Source organism: Phaenicophaeus curvirostris, chromosome 2 (genome assembly GCF_032191515.1).
Source record: "Phaenicophaeus curvirostris isolate KB17595 chromosome 2, BPBGC_Pcur_1.0, whole genome shotgun sequence".
Lineage (NCBI taxonomy): Eukaryota > Metazoa > Chordata > Aves > Cuculiformes > Cuculidae > Phaenicophaeus > Phaenicophaeus curvirostris.
This window is the reverse complement of record NC_091393.1, coordinates 34,806,578-34,819,688: the sequence shown is the minus strand read 5'-3', so window position 1 is coordinate 34,819,688 and position 13,111 is coordinate 34,806,578. Positions and strand designations below refer to the sequence as shown.

The following is a 13,111-nucleotide window of genomic DNA, read 5'->3' as shown; positions in this document are numbered from 1 at the left end:
CCATGAAATGTCTGTTATTCCATGAAAATATTTTCTTTCTCATATGATGTATCTGTGAACCGTTCTCAAATTCCCTAGCCTCACCAAGACCATGTTTGCATGGATATAGCTCAATATAGTAAATACATCCCATTTTACTGACAAAATTTGCTTTTGTCCACTGTAAACAATGTAATCATATGGGATGTAAACAGAAACCTGTATTACGAAATACGAGAGTTTGACATATGTCATCTTGTTTCCAAAACCGGGATGGAATGAGTGTGTATAGAATCCAGTTTTTGACTGCGGAAAACGGTAGAGCCAGTAAGCGGCTGGTCTGTCAGTTCTGCACGGAAGCTCTCAGGCAGTGGCTTAGGTGTCAAATGCCCTGATATCTAAAAATATATCTTTTTTGTTGTTGTTGTATTAAGCGTGCCCTTAGGAGAGCTACCAACTTTCAGGTGATGAAGCAATGGGTAATGTAGTTTAAATTATCTGCAGTTTTGTTGTAGTGGGGAACCAAAACAGAGCAGCTGAGAATATTTCAAGAGCTTTGTCTGTTGGCTTCAGTTCTGGCCTTTCCCTCGGGAAGGGGTGGTGGTGGCTCTTTGCCCTCGGAGACGGCTGCGCGTGTGGCACTGCCGACACCCACCCCGTTGTGCCTGTGTTTTCTGACAGCTGCAGGAAGCAATCAAGGCTGGCAAAGGTGTGACTTCTGCCATCGACCTCTGCCGCTACCACGGGAAGAGAGCGCTGGCGGCCCTGGAGCACTTCCCCGCCTCCGAGGCCAGGGCTGCCTTGGCCAACATTGTCTACGCCGTGACCAGGTTTCCCTGACCCGCCATCCCGGGAGGAACTGCTCTCCCTCCACGGACAGGAGCAACCCTGCACTGTTGGTCACCTCATCCTCCCCGTCCCGACTGAGAAACGTGTGCCAGCTGCCACCGTGACCAGCAAAATTCGGGAGGGGGAAGAAAAAAAAGGTCACAGTCGGCTTTCACTTGTCATGCCAGAAGCACACTTGAGGCTGCACCGGTAGAAATAATTAATGAGTCCCGTTTCTGTGACCTCAGCAAATGGACAGGAAATAAGTCAGTATTGATTGGCACAGGCAGGGATGGCGCCAGGGTGGAGACCGGTGGTTTTCCTGCCCGAGGGATGGAGGGGCGTGAAGATCCAGGTGTCACAAGAAACCTGCTCGAACCTGCCCAGAGAATGAGCTGCCGAAGCCAGGAATTAATGTACCCGCTTATCAAGGGGAAGGGCAGTTTGGAGGATTAATGGGGGAAAATCCTCTCTCTGTGTGCACACAGTCGTGTCTCCTCACACTTTTCATGTATTCAAATGTAAAATTACCCTGTGCCTAATGCTTTCCGTATTTGAGAAACTTGCTGAGAAAATGTGTCAAGCATGGTAAGTAGGAGCTTTAAAATATTTAATCAAATATTAATTTGGCTCTGTTAAGGGAAGTGACTGCCTGAATTTTATACTGTGCGTATAAAATATGTTCCTCTGGGTCAAAGAATGAGGTTTTTCCAACTCTTCTTGGGGAGGGAATAATCCCTTCCTCAGATCAAGCAGTTTGTTTCAACACTGTCTTACACAGAAGAATTTCCTAGGTTTATGACACTTGCATTCATTTAAGCCAAATAAATGTTAATTTGTAAGGCTAGACATAGGCCTTTGGCAGAAAGGAAGAAGGAATATTCTTCTGTGAGTACACTCTTTCACCACGCTGAATAAAATGCAGAAAATATTGGAGAAGTTTTGAACCTCGGTGTGTTGAATTTTCAAGTCCAATTACAGACAGCATATAAGGTGTATCAGAAGCCTGGAATTTGAGACCGTCTCTGTTTTGTTCATAGGAGATGATTTTTGTGGTTTGCATGCATGCAATCTGAGACTGCCGTTGACAAGAAGGCTGAGTTTACATAAATGATCTAGATTGAGACTCAGCTACCTTTCTTCCTTCTGTGGTGTAATTACAGCCCAATCTGGAGACAGCTAGCACAGCAAACAGATTTCATTACATCGCTCACTCAAACACTAAGTGGAGTTATTTCTGTTAAATTCTGTCCTCCCTCCTTCTCCCCCTGCACTCCTTCCCCCTGTCACACAGCTTGTTTGTCATAGACCAGTGCGTTGCACTCCACTGAATGGAAAATAAAAATAAAAACTCTATTCTCTAAAAATATACTGAAAATACATCCTGCATAATGTACATAATATTATGTGTAATTTATGCCTATATTATACCATAACATTGTATGTATAATTTGCACCCTTGAGGTATGATCTTTGTATGGGAGCAGCACTCAGAACTCGGGACTCGCTTTATTCTGGAGAACAGCTTCAACACCAGATCACTTCTTGCTTGCACTTTCTTTCATGCCTGCCCTGGCATTTTCCCTTTTCCCAAGACTGGCATTTCTGCCTGTGCTAGTGCCACTGCAGCAGGAAGGCTGGAGACAGAAGAGGAGCACCCAGAAGCGTGGGTTAGCCCGGGGACTGGCAGTCAGAGGTATCTGCCTTAGCTTCCCACTGTACATTTTCACCTGTGAAGTTCCCTAAAGTTCTGCTAACGTAAAACCTGTGCATGAAAGAAATACCTAAATTCAACCAGAGTCATATTTCAGCTTTTTTGGCTCTTGTTAGGAGCCATATGTCATCTTCTCTTTGTCTTACATTATGCTAAGGGGTTCATAATGATTTAGGGCTGCAAGAAGCTCAAGTCTGCTGGAGATACTCTGAGCCATCTCAACTCAAGTCACCTCAGTTGTGTGAAAGATATATCAAATATATGCAGAATTGGGTTTTTTATATATATATACACACACACACACTGCAAAACGGGTGTAAGCCTGGTTTATTTTTTCATGGAAGTACAATTTTTTTATTTCTACTTTTTACTAACAAAGGCAAATCAGCAAAAATTCATGACTTTTTTTTTATTTTTGCTACCAGAATGTTCTGATTGCTCTTAAAATAGTCTTTAACCTTATTTATATATCATTTATATACATATAATATATATAAATGTATATATACACATATATAAAAATAATATAATATGATTTAATAATATGATTTTAATAAATAATAAATAATATGATTTTATATATAAATCATATATATATGATTTATATATATCATTTATCAAGTAATCATATTTAATATATTTGCCTGTAATTATTTAGAAAATTTGTTGTCTAATTTTCTCCAGGTAAACTACAAGCAAAGTATTACGCCTCTCTGCCAGACTCCTGGTGAACTAATCACTGTTGTGTATTAATATACTCCCTACACCTTATACTATTTCTGACCAATGGTGGAACCTTAAGGCTGTTCTGGTTTCATTTTTATCTCCTTGATTCCTTTTCCCACCTGCCCCTCTAAGGAGGTGGATGAGGGGGAGGCCTTTTGTCTGTGGGTGGCTGTGGAAGATATTCACACCATTTACACCAGTCATTCAGCCATCTGAAGCTGTGTGCGCTCTTGCCTGGAGGATGATGGGGAGCAAGAGTCTGTCTCAGGTGCTCAGAGGTACCATCCTCTTTTACAGGAAAGCCAGATTCTTCATTTAAGGACCTGACATTTATGGCCTGAACGCCAGCATGCTAGAGCCTCTAATCTGAATTGTATCAGTTATAGTATAGACACTTTATAATATATAAATTATCATCCATATGCTTGGATTACAAAAAAAACAACCCCAATGAGATAACTATATTGAATGTTGTCTGCTTTTTAAAATTTTCTAATGACCACAAGCTTGCAGAATATACATTGATTAAAGTATTTGGAGAATGGGGTGGGTTTACTTTTTAGCAAAGTTAAGGACATAGGCTATTTCCTTCCCATGCCCTTGCATTTCAGGCAGGCTTTGGCATAGAAAATAGCACCTATTTTTTGTCTGCTTTCCCTTGGAGCCAATGCTCCAAACCAGGGACTCAAACAGACATATAACTCAGCTGCACTTCTGGACTTATCTCAGGTATTGTATTCCTGGGCTGCTCCACAGATGTGCAAAATACAAGACAAGGTCCTAATTGCTCATTAAACTGAACTAAATTAATCTCCTACAAAGAGTACAGCTGCACTGGTTAGAATGGCTGTTTCATAGGTCTGCAATGGAAAGTCATTTAACTGCTGGCTGAGTATTTCCAGCTCCACAATTGTGATAACACTGTCTAGGAAGGTTGTTTGGAAAATGAGGTACTTGGAAGAATTGAAATGTTGGCTGGAAAGTCCTGCTGAAAGTCATCTTGTCCAGTCTCCCCTTTGAAGTCAGCTGTTGTCAACATGAAGTCTGGTCTTGGAAACCACCAGGAATGGAGCTTCAGCAGGTTCCCCTTGCAACTCGTCCCAGTGCTGCCTCACCTTCCTTGTGAAGGAGTTTTCCTGATGTTCAGCATGAACGCCTCTCACTGTAGCTGGTGTCTGTAGCCCATTGTTTACTACCTGCTATTGTCAAAAATTGTTTGGCTCTGCTGTCTTTGCTGATTCCCTATCCTGCAGCTGTGTGCCGTGGTTCAGTTGCCTGTGAGCCTCCTTTTCCCACTGGGAGAAGCCCCAGCTCTGTCAAGCCTCTTGTGGTGGCCATGGGTGCAAGGCCAGGACTAACGGGGTTGCCCTCCAGTGACCTGCAGGACTTTCATATCATCCTTATTGGGCTGTGAGCCTAAAATAGGTCAGATCAGGAGCAGCTTCTCTGGGTACACTAAGGAGAACAAACATTTACCCTGATGTCCTGGGTCTTGTTGGCATGGAGTTAATTTTCTTCACAGCATCCCGTGTGGCACTGCGTCTTGGATTTGTGACCGAAATCGTGTTGCTAGCACACTGATGTTTTAGCTGTCGCTCAACAGTGCTTGCACGGCACCAAGGCTTTCTCTGCTCCTCACTCTGATGCCCAGAGAGTGGGTTGGGGCTGGACCAAGGGCTAAGAGGGAGCACGACTGAGACAGCTGACCATGACTGACTACAGAGATACTCCACACCATATAACCTCATGCTCAGCAATAAAAGCGGGATGGGGGTGTTCAGGGAGTTCATTGCTCAAGGAACGTCTGGGCATGAGTTGGCTGGTGGTGGTTGCTTTTGCATCATTTGTTTTTCTTTATTTTGCTTTGTTTTCCTTTTTTCCCCATTTACCTATTAAACTGTCTATAACTGAATCCATGCATTTTCTCACTGCTGCCCTCCTGATTCTCTTCCCCATCCCGCTGTGGGGGCAGTAGGGGCTCTGAGGTAGGTGCATAGCTACATCCAGGGTGTGTCCACCACAGTCCTTTTTGCCACCCAGTGTGGGACACTTAGGGTTCAAGATAACAAGACATTTGACCCGGGTGTGCTAGAGGGGACTTATTACACCTGTTCAGCTGTTGCTGGTCATGATGTTGACTTATTTCCTCTTGATGCAGGTTTATTTGTTCTCTTACCCCCTCCATGTCATGCTTCCTTTCTTGCTGTACATCAAATTTGAGAGCTTGTTAAAGGCTGGGTTTGGCCTTTGCAGTTTGCTGTGCTGTGTAGCACTCAATTGTGTTTTGCCTGGGAGAACTATGATGAAGGCGCTGGCCCTGAGTCTAATCTGGTATTTGGTATCTGCATTGCTGCTGTCCCAGTACTTCAGGAACCACCTCGTGGAGACAATTAACAATTACAACTTTTCCCTCTTTTCCTCTGAGAGCCAATTTGTGGAGGAAACAAAGAACAGCACCTTCCCTTTTATTGCCTGCAGAGCGGGTGCTTTCTACCTTGTTACAATTACTCTTAGGTATTTTGAATATCCCTGGGTAATCTGAATGCTCACATTGGTGTGTCTCAAGAATCTGTTTCCAGCTTTTCCTGAGGTTAATTGTCTATTTAGGAATATGACGCAGAGATGTGCCCCGAGGCAGTGTGGTCATGGGAGGCAAGGTGCATGGAAGAATATGGACAGGTATCTAGAATGTTTTTCACCTCCAGTGGTTTAGGTCTTGATACCCTAACAAGTGTGGGATCCTGATGAAGTGGCAGAGCATTTGAGAAAAGGATGCCCTGGCTCTGCTAACAGGACACAACTTCTCACATCGTCCTGGGCCTGCCTACCCCACTGTTCAGCACCTTCAGGGAGGAGAGGGGGTTTCTCAATCTGAAGAGCTACAAATGTACACTATGGCTAAGCCAGAGACCCAACTCTCAACTGTATCAGTCGCCCCTATAATCAAGAAGAAACTGGAAGTCTACTCGTTCAGTCAAACAGGAAGAAACTTCTTCTAAAAGGAGCAGGCAGGGGAATTGGAGAGGCAGCAGGTTGTGCAGCAGAGCAGTCACAAGAACACGAGGGGAAAAAGACAGAAATAAACGAGTCAGAAACCACCCACTGCCTATCCTTGAGTAAGCTGCCAGATCTGCACAAAGACTATAGCTGTCAACCTGGTGAGCTAATAATCAGCTGTATGCTCTGATGCTGGAATACTGGGGCCAAGAGTCAGGAATTAGAGAGCAAGGAAGCCCAGCAGTTAGGATCCTTCGCAAGGGACTGGGAAAAGGGGCAACAACCAGCAGTCTCTGGAGGCAGTTCTTGTCAAGCACAAAGAAAAGGTCTCCCCTCAAGGAAGATCTTGTAAACTATCCAAACAAAAGAACAGCGACTAGCAGTGCTATCCAGTGTCTGAGAAAATTAGCAGTGGTAGAGGTGAAGTACAGCAACCTGAACAACAACCAGGCATCAAAAGACCCAGCTGAAGTCCAGCACATGCAGTCCATGCAGCAGAAGTTTGTATGGAGTGCACCATTGACATATACCAGCCTCCTGGTGCTAATGAGGTAGCCAAACACCGAAGCTCCAGTTGTGGGTAGTTGGCTAGCCAGCTCCAGCAATTCAAAGAGAATCTCCCTTTCACCCCTTCAGGCCTGTGTCTCTGCTGGGGGGAGACTGCCTCAGCAGTTCCAGCTATTGAAAGACGCTGTCTTCCTCCTTGCCCATCCCAGCCATCATCTCGGCTGTCAGGTGAGCTGTTCTCTGCTCGGGAGGAAGGGTACCATGGGCGCATCTGCATGCCACCCTGTGGTTCTGTCTGCATGACCATCAGCAGGATATGAGGGAGTGAGATGGTGAACCCACCTGAAACTTAGAAGCTGGGCTGTGTGAATTGCCAGGACAAGCAGCAGCCAAAAAGGGGTCAGTACAGGACAACTACTGCTCTGGTTGCTGTTGTACACTTCCCAGACAGAGTAAAAGGGCTGATCCTGCTTCTGACCTGGATAATGGACTCCTGGTTTGCAATTACAAGAATCGGGTAATGAATACTCTGACTGGGAATAGGGGAGCCCTGCCTCTGGCTAGGCAGAGGAAAAGGACAACCAGGTTTATTGGACTGCACGGATTCGATGGCCTGGTCCACCTGATCAGCTGGCCATGTTTCTCCTAATGCAACCCAGTGCGTGTCTTGCCGTATTTGCAATAAAGTGTGCACACGTGGCCCATATTCAACTTAGTCTCCAACTTGATAGAAGTTGCTAAAAGATTGAAAAGCTCTTTTTAGCTTAATGGAAACATTAAGGAAGCATTCTTTGGAGCAGCTGGGGAATGCTTCTTCCTCAAAGCAGTGTTAAAAGATGCCAGACCAGACTCCTCAGGGGTAAACTTGCTGGTGAGATCTCTCCGTTGCTTTTTTCTTCTGAGCAGATAGTGTTTGAATTTTCATAGATGCAAAAGGCCAACTCAAGCAATGCTGTCATACTGCAGATTTATCAAGGAATTGGCTTCTGGGTCAGAATCACTAGCTGTCACTACTCTCACCGGCTACTTCAATCTCACAGAAAAGTGAGGCATCAAACTTCCTTTTTATTCTTTGTAGTCTTCAGAGTACTTTTACCTGCACACTGACTTATGAAAAATAAAGAGCTAAAGCTTTTTGGTCTCTCAAAGCAGTTCAAAGGAAAGAGTATTTCCAGTTCAGGAAGTCATCTTCCTAGCAGTCTTTGCATTAAATTATCTCTTCCCCCCCCAGAAACCAGCCTGTAAAATGCATTAAATATTTACATAATTAGCATTCACATGTTTCTCTTTTAGGGTAAACCTGTTTTTCCAAAACTAAGAGAAATCAGCCATTAAGGAAAAATTCTGATAGCAAATGCCTTCAAAACCACCTAGAAGATAAAGCAGAATACTTGCTGCAAGTTGTGAAGGGAAGCTTTCTAAACAAATTGGCAATCAATACACCAAAGCTTTGTGCAATCACCTCTGTCCACATCTTTACGCATTAGTACCTGTGCACGACTCTGCCCGCAGTTCCCATTGCTGCCAAATTCAGAGCTACTGACATCAGCCAGAGGAATGCTTTGGCTCCCCCACGTGTAGGAGATTCGTTTTCCATGCTTGGAATTGACTTTAATTCCTTCGTATTTGCAAAATGCTTTTGTCAGGGTACATCTCTTAAGGAAAGGGAGCCTTTTTCTCCATAAGAAAAGGAGACAAGATAACTTACTCAACCAGAAAGCAGTATTCTATAGTATTCCTCTGACTTTACATGATGAAATTGCAAGTCTATCTGCAGCAGAAAAGAGGGATCATACCATGCAAAAATGTTGCTCTTGCCCAATAGTGACAGGTGTCCCGCTGATAACTAAAACAATAGTTCTCAGATTTATCTGTTTTTTTAAGGAAAGAGTTTATAAAATTTGATTTGAAGCATATTTTGATATGATTGTATAGAACTGCAATTTTGCAGCAACATTATAAAAAATCTTGCTTGAAAATTTTCTTCACTACTCTATTCCACTTCGTCTTCCTCCCTTCACCCCTTCCCCCAAATATCAAAGACTAAAATACTCTGCTTCATCATTAGAAAAATGGTCAACATTTTTAGCTTTAAAATTGTACAGAAAATTGAGTATTTTACTTGCACTGAAGAGAGTACTTAAAACTAGACTTTTCTTACGACTTTGATGTTTACAGCAAATTACTTGCATGAACTGCAAGGTTCAAATTTTAGCAGTTATTAAATACCAAATTATTAAAATGAAATGTTATGTAGAAGTAATTAGAAAAAATCTAAAACAAGCACTGATAAATTACATTACTCTTCTTTTTTTCCTCCAGAAAAACATAAACACTAATTTAAAAAGCTTTACTCTCTGCAGATGAGTGTGATGCTTTCTATATGTGACCAGCTTCTCCAAAACAGCGTGATTAGGAAATGAAGCATTTTTCCCTCTTGGCTGGCTTTCATGAAAGCTCTCCAACTTGCACATTGTGTCTGAACATTTCTTCATTCATAGCATGTACCCATCGAAAACTGTTTTCTCTTTGCAGCATTTCAGCTGTACTATTTATAAGCTGGTCGAACAATGCTAACTAGAGGCAGTAAAAGGTGTGTATTTCATATGCAAATCACTAGCAATAATTTTCTACAATTACACTTAGTTGCTTGCATCATTATTTTCAGCACCAACATAAAAAAATGGGCTTAGCAGGAGAAAATTACAGAAAAAATGTCTGCCTTAGTAAGACTTATTTTTAATCAAACAAGTATGTTGCTTTTGCCAACCTATTGAAGTTAATATATTAACATTTCATATTAATGTACAAAAACTATGGATATCCCTATCTCTGTATGCCCACAAGCTATAGATGTTTTTTATATGTGCATACACTGTGATAATCTTTGCAGGAAAATAAACATAGGATTTAAAGATCTAGTATTTCTTAAAGACTGCTACTGCTAAAAGTGGTCACATTGCTAATGACTGGAAATATATTTTATATAAACTTTTATGAAAAGAAGTGGTTATTGTAGCCATAACCATTAAGCAGGTGTTTTTTTCTGTTCTTCTTGTAATTCCAGTTCTACATCCCAACATTTCTTATTAAAAAAAAAAAATCAGTCCAGATTAATGTTTCCAATTTCAAAGGCAAATTTCTTTTCTGTTGGATAAAATACATTCGCTTTTTAAATCTACGCTTGTTCTCAAAGTCATTACTCTAGTTTGGGTTAAACCATTTAGAAGCCAGGAACCAGAGATCCATGTTAATGCAAATTCAGAAGAAAAGGCTCCCATGCACTCGAAGAACAAGGTTCAAGAGTAGGTCCCCAGTAGTAGTGAGGGTAAAGACTGAAAAGGGGAGGATCACCAGCTGCTTCTAAGACAGTGACTTGTTTGTGAAATGCATTGCATAACATGATGGTCATGATAGAAGCAACCAGGACACAAAAAACCTAGGAAGGCTGTTACAGTTTCAGGTTCTGAAGCAATGATGATTCCTTCCATGGAGATTCCTGCAATCTGAATATTGCTACTTCCATTGAAGTCTCAAAGAAAACTGGTTTGCTATGTTACTTACCAAAATATTTTTTAAAATATTGTTGCAAATATTTGAACTTACATACCCTAATGAGGTATGAGACTATGCAACACGACCAAAATATTATTTCTGTATATATGGAACTGAGTGTTATGCACACAAAGAAGAGTGTCGTGTTTGCATTTGATTGGGAGATGTAAACATCTTTGAGAGAAAAGACTTTTCAGGCTACATTTACCTCTTTGGTACATAACACAGTATTTTGACAAGCAGACCTTTATGAGGTAAATGTTTGATCAGAGATAGTTTATGGTGTAGATAATAAAATGACTGTGCATTAAGTGGCATTACTTCTTTTTAAATGCAAAGCTGTAAGATAGCATGCAATGGTGCAGTTCTTGGCTGAACTAGCATGAAGAGAAGAATTTCATTGCCAAGAGATCAAAAGAGGCTTATTTTTCCAAGAGCAAAATTACTCTTATTTGTCAGTTTTTAAACAGCTATGGATGCAACTGATGTATAAGTAAACTGCTGCAGCACAGAAGGGGATTTTAAGTTGCTCACTGGCTTAGTTACTCTGCTCTTGAAGGTCCTTTACATTTCTGTTCTACTCCATCTTCCACTGTAACTTTGATCTGATTTTTATTTTAAGCTTTTATATTCAAATTCTCCTTTCTCTGCTGCTCAACTGTTATATATCTACTGTCTGGTGTTACTTCAGGCTAGAAAAGGGGCTGTTTTATAATGAATGTTGCTTTCATCAAAACTTTTTTTCTGTGAGCTAAACTCTTAAGTGTAAGATTTCCAACCCACATGCACTTGAAGACGAACAGGCTTGTTTTTCAAATCCAGGGATGCCACGTGGATTCTCTATTTTGATATCCTTGATATAGCAGTCAAGACAGTTAAAATTGTTTCTTGTCCACCTTGGCAAAGTCTAGCTAAGTAGTGATTTTGAGAAGTTTCCCAAAGCAGCTGTCATTATACCCAAGAACAAAATGCACTGTTCCTATAAAATTTAAAAAAAAAAAAAGTATCATGTAACAGTTTTGTTTCTGAGAAGAAAACCCTACAACTATATTAACTGACACTCTAAACTAGTGTTTCCCAATGAGCGTAATATGTTGCTGGTGAAACCCTTCAACACTGCTTGCAGCCATAGGAAGTTTAAAAATATATATGAACTTCATGTGTCTGCCACTGTTCTTTTCTGCCTGGGTTATAGCAATGTATGGATATTGCCTGCAGCATGTTAGTTGTTCAGTATTGTTGCCTGTGGGCCAACAGAGGTTCTAAATATTACTGTGCAATGTGTCCATACCTGTCCTTTCAGTCTGACTGGCAGCAAAAAGCATTAAGGTATGTGAAGTTGGTTATCATGTTTCCTTATTTACCATTAAATATTTCAGTTTTTATAAACTGTGAATTGCAGATCACCTTCTTACTGCAGATCAGATGAGTTATTTGGACTGGGGTTTTTTAATGGTACCTTTAAGAGTCTCTGAAAGTCGTAAAAATTACTTTGTTTTTTAATTTCAATCCAAGGTGGAAGATTTCAAAACTTGTGTGCCTTCTTTTTTTGGCAAATGTACTTGGTCTCTTTGAAGTTTATTTATATCAAATACACGCTTAAATAATTTAAGGTGAATTCCAAGGTGCCTAATTTACATACCTACCCGATTTCGGTGAGTCGCTGCCTGACGCCTGACATCGCACACCGTATAGAAGTTCTGCCAGACACCAAATGCAGGGACAGGGGTCCAGCCTACCCGACTTCCCTCTAGAGGGCAATCCAGCCCATTAGATCCCGTCCCTTTGAACCTGAGCTGGCCTGGAGGAATCCACAGTTAAAACGTTCGCCTCCATCCACTGGGCAATCCCCAGGGTGAAGCACCCTTCCAGTGGGAGTTTTCAAAGCACACTCGGGTAAAGAAATTGCGGCGTGTTCCAGAAGACAGCTGCTGGGCTCTGGGCTGCCTTGCAAGAGAGGGCACCCACCTCTGCCTGCTGCACACACAGTGTGGCCAGCAATGTGGGAATTACTAGAAGTCATCCCAAGAACAGTCAGAAGGAAGCCTGATTCCCAGTGGATTCTTGTCATTTTGAGCAAGGGGCTTGTTTTCCCATTAAGATCTTAATGTAAGACGTATGTTAAGTTGCAAGGAACTGGCTCCACACACCGTAGTGCCATCACTGCTAAGGCTGTTTCTCATCTGCTTTCCTTCTGGACTCCTTGACTCGTGTCTGGCTGCAAGGTGGCCTAGTTTCAAGACGTGCGGCAGAGAAAAGTGATAGACGATGTAGCACAGCAATACATTTACACAATCAAACTGCCAAAATTAGTTGATGCTGAAAGTGTTTTCGATATCTCAATGCCACATCTCGGCCTACTGAGTGCTGCAGGCTATTGCAAGGATCTACAAGAAAGAAGACTTGCTGAAGGTTTGGGGTTGGATTCTTGCTTAAACCAAATGAATGGAGCACAGGAAACAAAAAGGCCTCTAAATTTAGGATCATTCTTTTGCTCCATGTTGGCGTTCTAACCTTCAGCATGCTGAGCTGTTCCGACTCCCAGCTCAGGGCCTGCCGCAGTGACAAGCACTGCCAGCTCTGCTGCCTCCCTGCCAGCCACTGTGGTTCCTCACCGCTGTCCAGGGAACTCTCTGGCTGACTAGATCCTTTGAACCAAGACAGAGAGCGCATTCTCCAGGGGGAGGGCCTGACACCTTACAGTTTCTACGGGTAGATGTCTAAGGAGCCTCCAGAGTCCACCTTTATAAAACTCCATACAAGTGCAAACAGTGCTTTCAGCTTCCCAGGGGCTCAGAACACACT

At 42.1% G+C, this 13,111-nt stretch overlaps 1 protein-coding gene across 1 annotated transcript in view; it reads left to right on the top strand.

Moving 5' to 3' along the window:
* The window catches only part of PDSS2 (decaprenyl diphosphate synthase subunit 2), a 120,380-nt gene extending 118,634 nt beyond the window's left edge, over positions 1 to 1,746 (top strand). Inside the window, exon 8 of the mRNA XM_069851669.1 lies at positions 661 to 1,746. Coding sequence (XP_069707770.1) covers positions 661 to 819 — 159 coding nt within the window. The 3' untranslated portion in view covers positions 820 to 1,746. The remainder of the gene's footprint in view (positions 1 to 660) is intronic.
* The last annotated feature ends 11,365 nt before the right edge of the window (positions 1,747 to 13,111 follow it).